We start from the raw sequence: 15008 nt of genomic DNA, 5'->3' as shown, positions 1-15008 counted from the left end.
AGGGCCTGGACTTCCTGGCTCTCATGTTCCCTCCTGGTCCCTCTTTATGACTAGGGTAGCATACTCCCTGCCACTCCAGGTCAGGCTTAGCACTAGAAGAGAGGGAGGAGAGGGAGAGAAAAGTGGACAGAGGAGTCTTCAGCTGCTCCAGAGTGGCAAGGAGGAGGTTCTGACTCCGGAAGAACCAGGGATGACTGGAAACTCCCCCAGTGGTCTTGATGTGGAGAGGGACTGGGACCTTTGTGAGAGGTGGGGAAACTAGCACAAGGGGAGGGCTAATGCTGTCACTCCAGAACAGAGGAGGGCTGCCCACAGAGGCTTGAGGTGGGGAAGTGGAGGCTCTGGGGGAGGGAGCTGTCAAGGAAGGAGGGACCCAGAGGGCTGAGGAGAGGGAAGGAGACCAGGGACAAAGGTAACGGTTGAGTCCACCTGCTCAACTTCCGCCTCCACATTCCAGACAGGGATGGGCCGAAGCCTGGGAAGCCTTCTGCCCCACCACGCCTGGGTGAGCTAGCAGTGACTGACCAGACCTCTAGCTCCCTGCTCCTGCGCTGGACAGTCCCAGAGGGCGAGTTCGACTCCTTTGTGATCCAGTACAAGGACAGGAACGGACCCCAGGTGGTGCCTGTGGAGGGGTCCCAGCGCTCAGCCCTCATCACCAACCTGGACCTGGGACGCAAGTACAAATTCCTGCTCTATGGGCTCCTGGGCAAGAAGAGGCACAGCCCTCTGGTGGCTGAAGCCAAGATTTGTGAGTGAGATGGTCACACACACCCCTGCCCCTTCCCCCTGCACAACCTTGAAGGGGGTCTTCCCTGTGCTTTGGGAACACCAGGAAGGCTTCCTGGAGGCAGTGGGGCCTCAGATGAATGCAGAAGGGAAAACAGTGGTGGGTTCAGCAAAGAGGTTGAGGAGGACAGTGCCAACAGAGGGAGCCATGGAGAGGCAGGAGCCAGTGTGGCCCTGGAGGAGAATCTGTTACCTCACGATGGAGATGAGGGCAGCTGAGGGGACTGAGCTTGCCTGTGTAGGACTGAGGAGCTTAGAGCTCATTTGAGGGCCCTGGGCGGTTGGGGGGGAGGGGCGGTCTGAAGGGTTTTAACTGGGAATGACATGATTTAATATTTATCTTACCAATAACACTGAGGCTGTTGCAGAAGCTAGCTGGAGAAGTGAGTTAAGAGCCAACAAGAAATGATACTGGCCTGCCTAGGATGGTGGCAGTGAGGCTGGATGAGGGAGGTGGAGGACAATGAGGAGGCCCAGGCAGTCCCATGTTTCTAGAGCAGACAGTCCTGTTCCCTGAGGCGAGGAACAGTGGAGGAGATGAACAGCACAGCATGGGACACTTAGATAAACTTGTTTGGAGCATAGGTTAACAAGATGTTCTAAGTGTATCAACACACTTACTGCCTACAGCAGCCCCGTGAGGCATGCCTGTTTATAGATGAGGAGAGTCCAGGCACAGAGAAGGACAGGGCACTTGAGCAGAAGTGGCAGGGCCATGGGGTTGTCACTGCTGCCCTCACAGGTCTGGAGAGCAGAGAGAAGGCCTGAAAGGGGGCATGGGGGGACAGGAGCCAGGGTGAGGGTGTTGGTGGAGAAGAGATGGTGGCCAACACTCAGAGCACGGGCAGAGGAAGAGGAGCATGCAGAGTAGCCCAAGGGAGTGACTGGCAGACGGGGGCACAGCCAGGGACAGTGGTGTCCTGGATGCCAAAATGAAGGGCGCGGTTAGACATATCAGATTCCATAAGAGTGATTCAGGGCTGTAGAGCGTCCACAGGACTTAGCAATAGCCAGGTCACCACTGACCCTGGTGAGAGCTGCCAGTGGAGGGTGGAGCTGGATTAAGAGGGAGATAGAGGTGAGGACATGGCTACAACCAGTGTAGACGGCTCTTTCTGGAAGCTGGACTAGGACTAGAGAGCAAGCAGGGAGGTGGAGGCTGGAGGGAGCTAGCAGCCAAGGAGAGGAGCTCCCGCAAAGGCTGAGGGCACAGTGGCAGGGAGGGAAGGGTTGGTGGTGCAGGGTGGGAGAGAAGGAGGTGGGAGGCTCTCCCGCATTCAAGTACTCCAAAATGGTGCATCCCTCTCTTGGAGGAAAAACCAGCTGGTAGTTAAGCCTGGAAGCAGTAGAGATTGTCCTGGAAGACTTCCTTGGCTGTAGAGGCACAGAAAGGGATGGCCGGGCTCCCTTCTCTCTGAAGCCGTCCACTACGCTGCAGATAGTCAGGGCCACACCAGTCCGTACAGTGCTTCTGTGCCATCTAGAACATGGCACCCTTCCTTTAGGTGAGCACAGCTCTACACCAGGGCACACAGCTTGGCAAGCAGAGGCTGGCTGGATTTCAGTACCTCTGTGCTCCCTCAGCCATGTACCTTTGTGCAGTGAACAGCCTGTACCACCTCACACAACATCCATATGTAGGAGACAGAGTCCCCCCCCCTCCTTTGACCTGTGTTCCTCCTCTCTTCCCACCCCTCTTCCCAGTGCCGCCGAGTGATCCCAGCCCAGCAACTCCACCCCGCCTCGGAAAGCTGTGGGTGACAGATCCTACACCAGACTCCCTGCACCTCTCCTGGACTGTCCCCGAGGGCCAGTTTGACTCCTTCGTAGTACGATACAGGGACGGGGATGGACAGCCCCAGGTGATGCCCGTGGAGGGGCCTGAGCGCTCAGTCATCGTCTCCTCCCTGGACCCTAACCACAAGTACAGATTCACTCTGTTCGGGATTGCCAACAAGAAGCAGCATGGCCCCCTCACAGCTGATGGCACCACTAGTAAGTGGCAACTACCTAAGTCTCCCTGTGACCCCTCCCAGTCTTCCCCACACTTGCCCTCAGCTAGGAACCAGCTGGGGCTTCCCAGTGTGATGGCTGACTTGGATGCCTGGCCCCACTCCCAGGCTGAGGGGAAGCCAGCGTCCCCGTACTGCTGGGTCCCTTCCATCCCATTCAGCTGCTCCCCAAGGCCCAGAGGATGTGTCATACCCTGGCTGTGCCAGACTTCCCAGGAGTTCAGCACTCCCAATGGATGCTGACTGAATAGCGACTCCCTCCCCACTCAGATATGGCAGCCCATCCAAACCCCAAGCCCCAATCTGGGGCTGCCAGTGCAGCCCTCACTGGATCCTCTTATTTACAGCATCGGAGAAGAGAGAGGAATCCCTCTACCCAGAGTCCCCAGCGCAGCCCCTGCTGGGGGAGCTGATGGTGACTGATGCAACCCCAGACTCCCTGCGCCTGTCCTGGACAGTGACCCAGGGCTCCTTCGACTCCTTTGTGGTCCAGTACAAGGATGCACAGGGGCAGCCCCAGGCAGTGCCTGTCAGGGGGGATGAGAATGAGGTCACCATCCCTGGCTTGGAGTCCCACCGGAAGTATAAGATGAACCTCTATGGGCTTCATGGCAGGCAGCGTGTGGGGCCTGTGTCTGTGGTGGCCACCACAGGTAAGTCAGGGTTGCTCAGGCCTCCCTCCACCAGCCCTGTCTTCTGAGCAGGACCTGCTCCGGGGCTCCTTTGTACCTCCCTCCGCCTTCTCTTTCTGGGCTGCATGTCTGCCAAGCCTCTACCCTCTACTTCCCCACATCCCAGGACTTCTCATCCAGCCACCAGCCCCTGACCTTTTTCTGGGCCCTGTTTCTCCATCTCCAAAAACAGGTCTCATTTTCCCCACTCTGAACACCTGGAACACCTCCACCCCAGGCTGCCCTGCCCACAGATATCCTCAGCCACTGTGTTCCTTCCCCTACGCTGGCCTGGCTGGGGCTGCTGTCATTTCTGAGCTCCCACTGGCAACTGCCCGCACCCTCCCACCACTGCTGCTCTGCTCAGAGCTCACAGCTCCAAGGCACAAGAGTCCCTCATTTCCCCAGCTTCTTTCTGGCATGAAAAGGCCTCATTCTAGACCCCACATCCGTGACTCCCAAGCAACTGGGAATGGGGCAAAGGCCTTCCTTTCATTCCCCCACAACTCTGCACTTCTCCGCCTGTCCACCCTCTCCCTGGTCAGCACCATTTCTGTGGTTGTGTAGCCTTGTGGTTGGAGCACAGACTCTGGACCCAAGTGCCTAGACTTTAATCCTAGCTCTACAATGTACTACCTGTGGGACCTTGTGTGAATTATGAACCTCTCTGTATCTCGGCTTCCTCATCTGTCCAGTGAGGATAATGAACAGTCAGTGTACAAACCTATGTGCTTAGAGCAGTACCCCGCACACCAAACTGCTATTCAAGAGTGACCTGCTCCTCATCCCTAGCTCTCTTCCTTCCCAGTATCCTTTTCTTCTCCTTATCTCCCTGCCTTGCCTATCCTTGCCTGCTCCTTCCTCAGTCTCCTGTCCCATGAGTAGTACTCTAAGGACCAGGGAGTGGGTCACAGAAGCCAGGCTCCCTTCTCCAAGGAGCCTCAGCAGAGACCTACTTGTCAGAAAGTGGGTAGGTGCCCTCGGGGCGGTGATTCTAGACTCAGCCAAGGAAGAGCATGGCCCTCCTGAGCCCTCCACCCTCAAATCTCTCTCCCACTCTTGTCTGAAAGGAGGCACAGGGTTGCCCAGGGAAGCCTCAGCCGGGGCACATTCTGTCTGGTGTCCTGGTAGGTGGGGTGGGGGCCACTGGAAATCCCTGGGGAGGTGCTGGAGCTGAAAGGGAGGAAGGCAGATGGGAAGAGGCCTTAATGTCCTTCAATCCCCAGAGCTCAGCACTGTCACTTTCACTGACACGCTAGGAAATTCCTCAGAGATTCCTCTCTTCCCATCTCAGCTCCTTTCTCAGACATGAGAGGAGACTCCCACCCCAACAGAACCCGCCAGCACCATTCTACCAGCAGTACCTGACGGGTCAGGGGTCTGTCTCCACTCTCTCCAATGAGCTACTGAATGGCTAATGCAAAAGCTACCCAAACTCCAAAGCCTGTAGCTTGAGGACTTTATTTGCTGAATGACCAACAAAGCAAGTCACGCTGTAAGCCCATATCCCCCATCTCTTCTCTCAGCCCCTCAGGACGTTGTAGAGGAGACTCCTAGTGCCACCGAGGTGGAGGAGACCCCCACGCCTACAGAACCCAGCACGGAGGCCCCAGAGCCCCCCGAGAAGCCCCTCCTGGGAGAGCTGACAGTGACGGGATCCTCCCCAGACTCCCTGAGCCTCTCCTGGACCGTCCCTCAGGGCCACTTTGACTCCTTCACTGTCCAGTACAAGGACAGGGACGGGCGGCCCCAGGTGGTGCATGTCCCGGGCGACGAGAGTGAGGTGACCGTTGGGGGTCTGGAGCCGGGACGCAAGTACAAGATGCACCTGTATGGCCTGGACAGGAGGCGGCGCGTGGGCCCCGTGTCCACCGTGGGCCTGACCGGTGAGTGAGGGTGGGGCCTATTTCCTTTTCCTCCCACCAGTGCCCCCTATCCTCCCCAGGCCATGGCTCTCCCTTGCTGTGGTGGTCGCTTGAGGCCCCCCACTGCTTGGGGAAGACCCAGAAGAGCAGCTCACTGGGGAGTGGGCTATCACCAGCTTTGTGACCTCAAGCGATTTTTAACCTTTCTGTGTCTCTCTTTCCTCATGTGTAGGAGGAGGATAGGAACAGCTGCCCTGCAGAGCTGTAGCAAAGAGTGAATAAGTTAATGAGTTAACAGACAACACAAAGCACTAAGAAAGGGTCGAGCACAGAGTGCACATGCTAGCAGCATTGCCATAATGATGGTTATAGTTATCCTTAGCCTGGGGTCTGCTCTGTCCCCTTTAGCTGACAGATGTGCATGAGACATGGCTTCTTCATCACTGTAGCTGGAAACTTTCTGTGCCACTCATCCAGTCAGTGACCTTATAGCAAAGAGGGACATCTGTCCCATCCCTTCTCTTGGGCACATCCCGTCTGGCACCACAGAGGACCCTAGCTAGGCATCTTCTCTCCAGAGCCCCAGCGCCAGGGGCCAGAACAGAGGCAGGCCTCTCAGAAGGGGTGTCTCTTTTCCCTTCACTCACTGAAACAATGACACTTATTTTTTCAAAACCAACTTTTACTATAGGGGGAAAGATTAAAAACTTAAAAGCAGAGAAACAGGTTTTCAGAACCTGGTTCCTTTACTCCCACACAGCCCAACCTTACAGTGACCTGGCTGGCTTAGTTTCCAGAACCTTCTACTCCTAATTTCTTTTTGTTCTTCAGTTAGCACTGAGAGTAGGGAGAGGGAAAGCCACCCCAGTTACTGTCCTGCAGGCCTAAAGTAGCAGGGTAGAGGCTCGTGCCCAGCCCAGACATGCTGCTAAGGTTTCTCTTAAGTGACCCTCCATCTGCTGTCTGTCCCAGGCAGCCACACTGGGCTCTTTGAGTCTCTGTCCCTGGTCCCTGGGTAAGAAGAGACTGTGTTGGGCACTGACTGAGCTGGCTAAGGCAGTGCGGTAAAAGGAAAATTAAGTTTGGGAATTTGACAGAGTTCTGCTTATGGCTTTCTTGGTTCTTGGCTTTGTGATCAAGCATGATGTTCATTATCAGAGCAGGAAGGTGATGGGTAGCTGGAACTTGCTGAGCTGCCCAAGGTACCATGTGGCACATGCTGTACCATTGCCAGAAGAGGTGTATATGGCCTATTAGAAACATTTCTTTTTTTTTTTTTTGGAAACATTTCTAAATTAGAAAAACATTGTGTCAAGTGCTGCATGGGGACAGCTGTGCTCGTGGGTGGTTATAATTCCACCTTTTCCAGTAAAGCCAAGGCACAACAAGAAGGCTTATTTGATGGCAGAGTGACAGTTATTCTCCTTCATAGGAAGAAGTACGGAGAGTGCAAAAGTGAGCAGGAAGTAGATGCTATAGGAGTTATCAGAGCTAGAAGGAGCATGAAACACCATCAGGCCTGCTACCTGGTACCTAGCAGGTGCTCTGTACATGTTAGCCACTCTTACTCCCCCTCCGTCCCTGCCCTCCCCACTCAGACTCATTTGTGTCTTTCAGAGGCCTCCAAAACAGCACATTTTTAAAACAGGTTTTTATCTCTCTAGAGCCTAGTCTTTATCCTCCCACAGAAACCAAACAGCTCTTGGGAGCCCACCCACCCAGCTACCTCCTCCACTGTTTTATTTCTTGGGACCACCTTCCAGCTTTGGTCATTATTGAGGAGTACCTCTCAGGCTCAGCTGATTCTGGGGTGTGGTGCCCGCCAGGACCTGAACTGGGCCTTTCCCAGCCGAGACCACTCGTTCATTTAACAAACATTTGTGAAGCACCCACTGGGTGCTGGGCACACAGCATTGAGCAAGGCAAAGCCCCTCCCTGTGGAGCTCACATTCTAGCAGAGGGAAAGAGACAGCAAACTCTACACATCTCTCTGTGGTACTGTATATGACTGTGATGAGACCTGGAGGAAAGCAAAGTCCAACAGGTGAGATAGTGAATGGTGGGAAGGAGGATGGAAAGGGCCTCTCTGAAGGAAGACCTGAAGGAGGGAAAGGAGAAGGCACTTTGGGAAGAATACCCCAGGCAGAGGAAGGGGCCCTGACCATCTGTAGACAAGCCAGGAATGTTTGGAATGGCTGGGGCATGATATGTAAGAGATGATCAAAGCCCCATGTAAGGAGTTGGCTTTTGCCCCAGTGAGATGGAAGTCATTGCAGGAACAGGCTCTGACTCATGTCTTAACGGTGGAGGGGGGGTGAGGGTGGTGGAGGGAGAGGGTTTAGGAGACCCTTGTCATCCAGTAAGAGCCACGGTGCTTGGAGATGGCGGCAGTGGCGTGGAGTTAGGAGGGGTTCAGCTTCTGAAGGTCTTGCTGACAGAACTTACTCCCAGGCAAGTTGTAGGTTGGGAGGGGACTCATGGGAGATGCCCAGAATGAAGTGGTGGCTTCACTGAGGTGGGGAGGCTGTGACGGTGTAGGTGTGGGGGGGTGTCCCTAGGGGAACTTGGTTGTGGACTTCATGAGTTTGAGACACAGCAGGCACCCGAGGAAAACACCAGGCAAACACGAGTCTCCGGGGCCCGAGGGAGGGACTTGGAGCCACTGACATACAGCTGGAGGGTCAGCAGCTCTCCCAGGGTCTCAGTGACCATGGATGCCCCTCCTCAACCCCAGCACAGCCCCAGATCCTGACGGGGACTTAGGGAGGGGTTGTGGCCAGACAGATGTTGCCAATCAGTGTAGTTTTACCTCAGAGCCACCTCGTGGGCACACAAAAACAACAGATGTAGTTACTAATGAGGGAAAAAGGAGCTTTTCCTCACGGCCTTCCACCACCTTCCACCGTCTGTCTCAGCTCCACAACTGGAAGAGACTCCAGCCACAGAGCCCCCTCTGGAGCCACGCCTGGGAGAGCTGACAGTGACAGATGTGATGCCCAGCTCCATGGGCCTCGAATGGACAGTCCCTGAAGGCCAATTTGACTCCTTCGTGGTCCAGTACAAGGACAGGGACGGGCAGCCCCAGGTGGTGCCTGTGGCCGCAGACCAGCGCAAGGTCACCATCCCTGGCCTGCACCCTGCCCACAAATACAAGATGAATTTCTACGGGCTCCATGATGGGCAGCGCATGGGCCCCCTCTCTGTGGTAGCTGTGACTGGTGAGTGAGCAGGGGTGAGGCAGTTCTCAGGTCACCCAGAATCCCCCCACCCCACAAGCCCTCCCGCACCCCTCCTGGGTGGCCTTCATGGGTCCTCACTGAGGTCACAGGCACTGTCTGTTCCCTGACCCCTTGGCTTCTCCCCAGGCTAGAACCTGCCCTACCCTCCAGTGCCCCTCCATACTGCCCTCTCCCCAGGCAGGAATGTCCTGCTTCCAGCTGACCTAAATCCTCTGGCAGACTCTGTCTCCCCTGACTGTCCACAGCTGTTTTCTTTGTTTCTCTCAAAACCCTGCTGTGACTTGGACTTCTCCTGATGTGCTTTTTCATTTGGGCTTACAGTACAGGCATCCCTTGAGTCTCTTCTCAGAGGCCCTCAGTGCCCTGGGGTTATAGTCTGCCTTTCTGCTGGAAATGACCCTTGCTCTTGGCTTCATGGGCACAGGTTGCCATTATTTTCCTGCCATGGTGGCTGATGAAACCCATGGACTCCTCTCAGGGCAGTGCTTTAAAATCTACAACATAGGGGATCCCTGGGTGGCGCAGCGGTTTGGCGCCTGCCTTTGGCCCAGGGCGCGATCCTGGAGACCCGGGATCGAATCCCATGTCGGGCTCCCGGTGCATGGAGCCTGCTTCTCCCTCTGCCTGTGTCTCTGCCTCTCTCTCTCTCTGTGTGTGACTATCATAAATAAATAAATTAAAAAAAAATAAAAATAAAATAAAATCTACAACATGAATGCATAGGGTTAGAGAGGAAATCAATTATATTGATATTCAATTATCAAAATATTTTATTTTTTTTGAGATTTTAGAGATTTTATTTATTTGACCTAGAGACAGAGAGAGCACAAGCAGGGGGAGCGGCAGGCAGAGGGAGAGAGAGAAGCAGACTCCCCACTGAGCAGGGAGCCGGACTTGACTGGACTTGACTCGGGGCGCACGATCCCAGGAGTGGCTGAGATCATGACCTTAGCTGAAGGCAGACTCTTAATGGACTGAGCCACCTGGGCGCCTCCTGCTAAAATATTTTTAATTCAAATTTATGATTTAGTAATACAGGAACTTCTTCATTATCCGTTAAATAATGAGACTAGTGGCATAACCTCCCCACATTTAGAAGCAGGATGAGTATAAATGGTATTTTGAAGTTTTTGCAGTCATTCTAAGGTGACATGAAAACATCCATTGATGTCACAAGTACTGCTGGCATCACAGTGACTGGCTGCCTGTATTCATCATTGAAGGAAATGCTACATTTCAGTTAGAGGTCAGAGAAAAAGTAGATGTGCCTGTGTCTCATCTTAGCTCAAGGCCTCCTTGAGGCCAGGAGCCCTTGGGGTGGGGGAATTCTTCTGCCCGAGATCTCAGCTATGTTCTGTTTTCCTGGATCCTAGCTCCCCTCCCACCAGCCCCAGCCACAGAGTCCCTCCAAGAGCCACAGCTGGGGGAGCTGACAGTGACAGACGTGACCCTGGACTCTGTTAGCCTCTCGTGGACAGTCCCCGAGGGTGAATTCGACTCCTTCGTGGTCCAGTACAAGGACAGAGATGGACAGCCCCGGGGGGTGCCTGTGGCCGCAGACCAGCGTGAGGTCACCGTCCCTGGCCTGGAACCCAGCAGGAAGTACAGATTCCTGCTCTACGGGCTTCAGAATGGGAAGAGACGCAGTCCAGTCTCTGTGGAGGCAAAGACAGGTGAGACCCGCCCCGGCCCCCAGCAGCCTTCCCACCTTTCTTCACACCGCCTGATCTTTTTCTTTCTGCCAGGCTTCCCTGCCAGGCATCCCTTTCCCAGGCTTCCCCTTCCTTTGTCCCCAGGACAAAGGCTTCCCTTTGTCCATCTCTTCCGTTTCGTTTGGAAAGCCACACTGCCTGCCCCAATTCAAGGCTAGTGAAAGATGAGGCCAGTCCCTGGGTCTGCTTCCCCCACTGACTTTTTCTCTCTTCTCATTTCTACTCCTGTTGAATGGGGGAAGCCTCTTTAGGACCCTTCCTGGAAGGTGGGACATGGGAGACTGGGGTGTGGGAGTACAGGGAGCCAGGGGCCCTTTCCATCTGCCTGGGCCTCGCAGCCCTCAGCCTTACACAGCCCTCACCTCCTGGGAGTTTTGGGTCATGACCTTCTCATTCTACCGTCTCAGGCCTGTCAGGTCCCCTGTCTGCTTCCCCCAGAGGGCCCTGTTCCTCCTGTGCCCTCTTCCCGGAGGCTCGGAAACTGGGAAGCAGAGGAGCCCAGGGCTGACTGCCCAGCCAGGCCCCGTCGGGCCCAGTGCAGCTGTGCCCCTTTTCTGGGTTTCAGTCCAGGCCTTCCCCTGCCCCTGGGGGTTCCCTGATGCCAGAAAACTCTAGCAATAACAATGCTGTCAGCATCCTCCCTGGCCAAGAAGGCAGCAGGCCAGCTCCTTCCCAGGCCTCAGGATGGCTTTAGGGCAGACACCAGATCCTTTCTCCATGTGAACTCCCGTTCTTCCCCGCACCAAGTAGGCAGCCCCCACTCCTCCACCAGGTCCCATGAGGGCCACCTCCGTCACAATACCCTGCTTTCCCATCTGCTGTCTACACTCATCAGGTATCCTGTGCACCTTCTGATGTCCCCAAGGGTCAGTCAGATCATAAAGGGTAGGCTCCTTGGTAAAAGAAAATAAGTAATCCAAGCTGCACCCTGCTAGGAAAAGAGCCTGGACAGCAGGAGAAATAAGATGCAGGAAGCTAGGGGTTCTTTTTTTTCCCCCAGAGATGTCACATTGGCCAAGTGGAGGGAGGCATGGGCCGGCTGGGGATGGTGACAGAGATGGGAGGATGATGGAAATATTTTGGGGAAGTGCTGATCATTTGGACAGCCCTGGGTTTTTCCAACTCTAGTGGGAAGCAGTCAAATAGTCATTCTGGAAAAAAAATAAACACAAGAATCTTTTCTCTCTGTCAGCTTCCCAAGGTGACGCCAGCCTCGGGGCCACACCCCAGCTCGGGGAGCTGTGGGTGACAGATCCCACCCAGGACTCGCTGCGCCTCTCCTGGACAGTCCCTGAGGGCCACTTTGACTCCTTTGTGGTCCAGTTCAAGGACAGGGATGGGCCCCGGGTGGTGCCCGTGGAGGGCCACAAGCGCTCGGTCACAATTACCCCTCTGGATGCTGGCCGCAAGTACAGATTCCTCCTTTATGGGCTCCTGGGCAAGAGCCGCCATAGCCCCCTCACTGCCGAGGGCACCACAGGTGAGGGTGTCTCTGGCAGGGCCAGCCTCTGCTCCTGGGGCTCCCCTGGGGAAGGTGGCAGCTCACAGCCAGGCCAGGGAGGCAGATGGCTGCCATCGCAGTAGTTATTCTCCTCACATAGTACTAGCCCTGTAGGACTCAGCCATGGCAAAGCCCTGTCCCCAGACCTCTCAGTCTTGCCCTTTCAGGTCACCCAAGCTACCAGAAACAGCTTAGCCGCTTCATCTCTGTATCTATCTCAGAGCCCTGGAGTGATGTGGATGATGCTAGAACAAAGCATCCCCCAAAGCCCCATCTTGGGAAGGAGCTACAGGTGACCAGCATGACAGCAGACTCTGTGAGCCTCGCATGGACAGTCCCTGAGGGCCACTTTGACTCCTTTGTGGTCCAGTACAAGGACAAGGATGGGCAGCCCCAGGTGGTGCCTGTGGAGGGCAGCCTCAGGGAGGTTAGCATCTCGGGCCTGGATCCGGCCCGCAGGTATAAGCTGCTTCTCTACGGGCTACACCAAGGGAAACGTGTGGGTCCCATCTCTACCATCGCCTTGACTGGTGAGTGAGGCTGTGACCAGAATGTGCCGTCCCTCCTTCTGGTGTCAGCTCTCCTGGTCTGACCGAGCCAGGGGATTTCTGAGCTTCCTATTTCCCTTCTTTTAGGGGAAGCGATAGCCCTATTGAGGCATAATTCACATAAAATTTTATGTGAACAGTGAGTTTTGGTAGATGTATAAGTCATGAAACCATTACCACAGTTGAAATATAAAACATTTCCAGCGACCCCAGGACCCATTTGCCCCTTTGCAATCAGTTCCCCAAATCCCAGCCTCTGTCAGGCACTAACTGCTTTCTCTCCTTATGGTTTTGCCTTTGTAAGCCTCTCATTTAACAGAATCATACAGTAAGCACTCTGCACTGGGTTTCTAACATAATTCTTTGGGAATTCATCCCCCTGTTCCATAGTTGGTCATTTTTATTACTGACCTCTAGCCTTCACCTACTCCCCTCCTTCCCTCTCCTTAGAGAGTCTTGTAGCAGCAGCCCAGTCACCCATCCCTACCTGTCTCTCTGTACAGTGCCCAGAGAACCTATGAAAGCCGAGGCCCTAAGTCCTCGAAGGCCTGAGCCTCGCTTAGGGGAGGTGACTGTGGAGGAAGCCACGCCAGACACGTTGCATCTCTCCTGGACTGTGATGGAGGGCGAATTTGACTCCTTTGAAGTCGAGTACACAGACGAAGATAGGCAACTCCAAGTAGTCAGGTTAGATGGTGACCGGAATGACATCATCCTCTCTGGCCTGGAATCTGACCACAGATACCTAGTGAACCTGTATGGTTTCCATGGCCAGCAGCGAGTGGGTCCTGCCCACATCGAAGCCCTGACAGGTGAGTGAGGAGAACTTCACTCTATCTGCTTCCTTCCAAATGGCTATAGAGCCTGGAGGAGAGCAAAGTCCCCATGGTGGCCTGGCCTCTCTCTCTCACGTCCTACTCTCTCTCTCTCCTGTCTGTGTTCAGTCCCAAGGGAAGAGGAGGATGAACCTTCAGAGCCTCCCATCAAGCCACACCTGGGGGAGCTGGCAGTGACCAAAGCTACCCCCAACTCCCTGCACCTGTCCTGGACCATCCCCGAGGGCCAGTTTGACCACTTCCTGGTCCAGTACAAGAATGGGGATGGGCAGCCCAAGGCGGTGAGGGTGCCAGGGCATGAAGACGGGGTCACCATCTCAGGCCTGGAGCCAGACCACAAGTACAAGATGAACCTGTATGGCTTCCACGGTGGCCAGCGCATGGGCCCCATCTCTGCCATTGGGGTGACAGGTGAGTAGCCAGTGGAAGCCTCAGGGTTGGGCCAGTGGCAGGACCCCCCTCTCTCAGGTAATGGGTGAGTGGGGTGCAGGAGGCCCTTCTGCTCAAGGTGCTCCCCCTCTGGGGCTCCCTGAAGACCAAGGGGGTCCTCCCATGCGGAGAAGGGCGGGCCTCCGTGAGCTGTGCTGGTGGCTGGACAGGCTTCCCCATGGCTGACCCTGGAGGCTCCCAGCATGTTTGTGAGATGTGGGCTGAGCAAGCCCACCCAGCCCCGAGAATGGGTTTCACTGAACTGAATCGGGAGCCCCCAGACCCGGTCACAGCTTCTCCATCCTTCTCCTAAGACCTGAGGACGTCTCCCGGGGACCCTGCCACACCCTCTCCATGTGTCTCTTTCTCAGCTGCAGAAGAAGAGATGCCAACCCCCACCGAGGTAGAGGAGACCCCCAGCCCCACAGAACCCAGCACAGAGGCCCCAGAGCCCCCCAAGGAGCCCCTCCTGGGGGAGCTGACGGTGACGGGATCCTCCCCAGACTCCCTGAGCCTCTCCTGGACCGTCCCCCAGGGCCACTTTGACTCCTTCACTGTCCAGTACAAGGACAGGGATGGGCGGCCCCAGGTGGTACGTGTCCCGGGCGACGAGAGTGAGGTGACCGTTGGGGGTCTGGAGCCGGGACGCAAGTACAAGATGCACCTGTATGGCCTGGACAGGGGGCGGCGCGTGGGCCCCGTGTCCACCGTGGGCCTGACCGGTGAGTGACGGCGGGGACCTTCAGGGTTGTGCTGGGTAAAGTCTCATTGGTGGAGCCTCCAGAGTGTCCTCCACTGGAAATCCAGGAACCTAAAGCCTCACGTAACCTGCCCTCCACCCAGTAACATGTCAGGACAGGTGTGATGTGGGGTGGAAGCCGACGGCCAGGGACGTGCCGGGCATGTGCCTGAGAGGCATGTGGGGTGGAAGCCTTCGAGGCAGTGATCCACTGACCCATGTGTGGCTTTCTGTTTTGCCTGGGAACCCTGGAAAGATCGTGTGTGTGTGTGTGTGTGTGTGTGTGTGTGTGTGTGTATGCGTGGTTTGAAATGCCATGAAATATTAATTCATCCACTCACCAAATACCTAATATGTAAGATTGGATACACACAAAGAGAAAGAAGAGCATAAGGAGCTCCCGCGTGTCCATTGCCCTGTTGCAGCCTAGTATTAACTCCTGGCCAGTCTGGCTCCTCTGCACCCCGCGCACCCCTTGCCTTCCCCCCACTGGAATGTATTCTTCATTCACAGCTTTACTGAGATGTAGTTTACATGCCTCAAAGTTCACCTGCTTGAAGTATACAGCGTAATGATTTTTAGTCTAAAAATCTGGGCCCAAGGCAGATGCTCAACGGCTGAGCCACCCAGGCATTCCTTTTTTTAAAAGATATTATTTATTTATTTA

General features: G+C 55.2%; 1 protein-coding gene across 9 annotated transcripts in view; it reads left to right on the top strand.

Annotated features, from left to right (window-relative positions):
• TNXB (tenascin XB) overlaps positions 1 to 15008 on the top strand; it is a 57828-nt gene that overhangs the window by 20875 nt on the left and 21945 nt on the right. For 6 of the 9 annotated variants that reach the window (XM_055330628.1, XM_055330629.1, XM_055330633.1 and 3 more), the window contains 11 exons: positions 458 to 751; positions 2494 to 2784; positions 3149 to 3454; positions 4999 to 5358; positions 8253 to 8555; positions 9950 to 10249; positions 11481 to 11768; positions 12011 to 12319; positions 12841 to 13149; positions 13282 to 13584; positions 13974 to 14324. In XM_055330628.1, the coding sequence (XP_055186603.1) occupies positions 458 to 751; positions 2494 to 2784; positions 3149 to 3454; positions 4999 to 5358; positions 8253 to 8555; positions 9950 to 10249; positions 11481 to 11768; positions 12011 to 12319; positions 12841 to 13149; positions 13282 to 13584; positions 13974 to 14324 (3414 nt within the window). The remainder of the gene's footprint in view (positions 1 to 457; positions 752 to 2493; positions 2785 to 3148; positions 3455 to 4998; positions 5359 to 8252; positions 8556 to 9949; positions 10250 to 11480; positions 11769 to 12010; positions 12320 to 12840; positions 13150 to 13281; positions 13585 to 13973; positions 14325 to 15008) is intronic. The other 3 variants (XM_055330630.1, XM_055330631.1, XM_055330634.1) reach the window with 3 other exon arrangements.

The sequence above is a fragment of the Nyctereutes procyonoides genome, unplaced genomic scaffold, assembly GCF_905146905.1.
Source record: "Nyctereutes procyonoides isolate TBG_1078 unplaced genomic scaffold, NYPRO_anot_genome, whole genome shotgun sequence".
In the NCBI taxonomy this organism is placed as follows: domain Eukaryota; kingdom Metazoa; phylum Chordata; class Mammalia; order Carnivora; family Canidae; genus Nyctereutes; species Nyctereutes procyonoides.
This window is presented reverse-complemented; position numbering and strand designations above follow the sequence as displayed.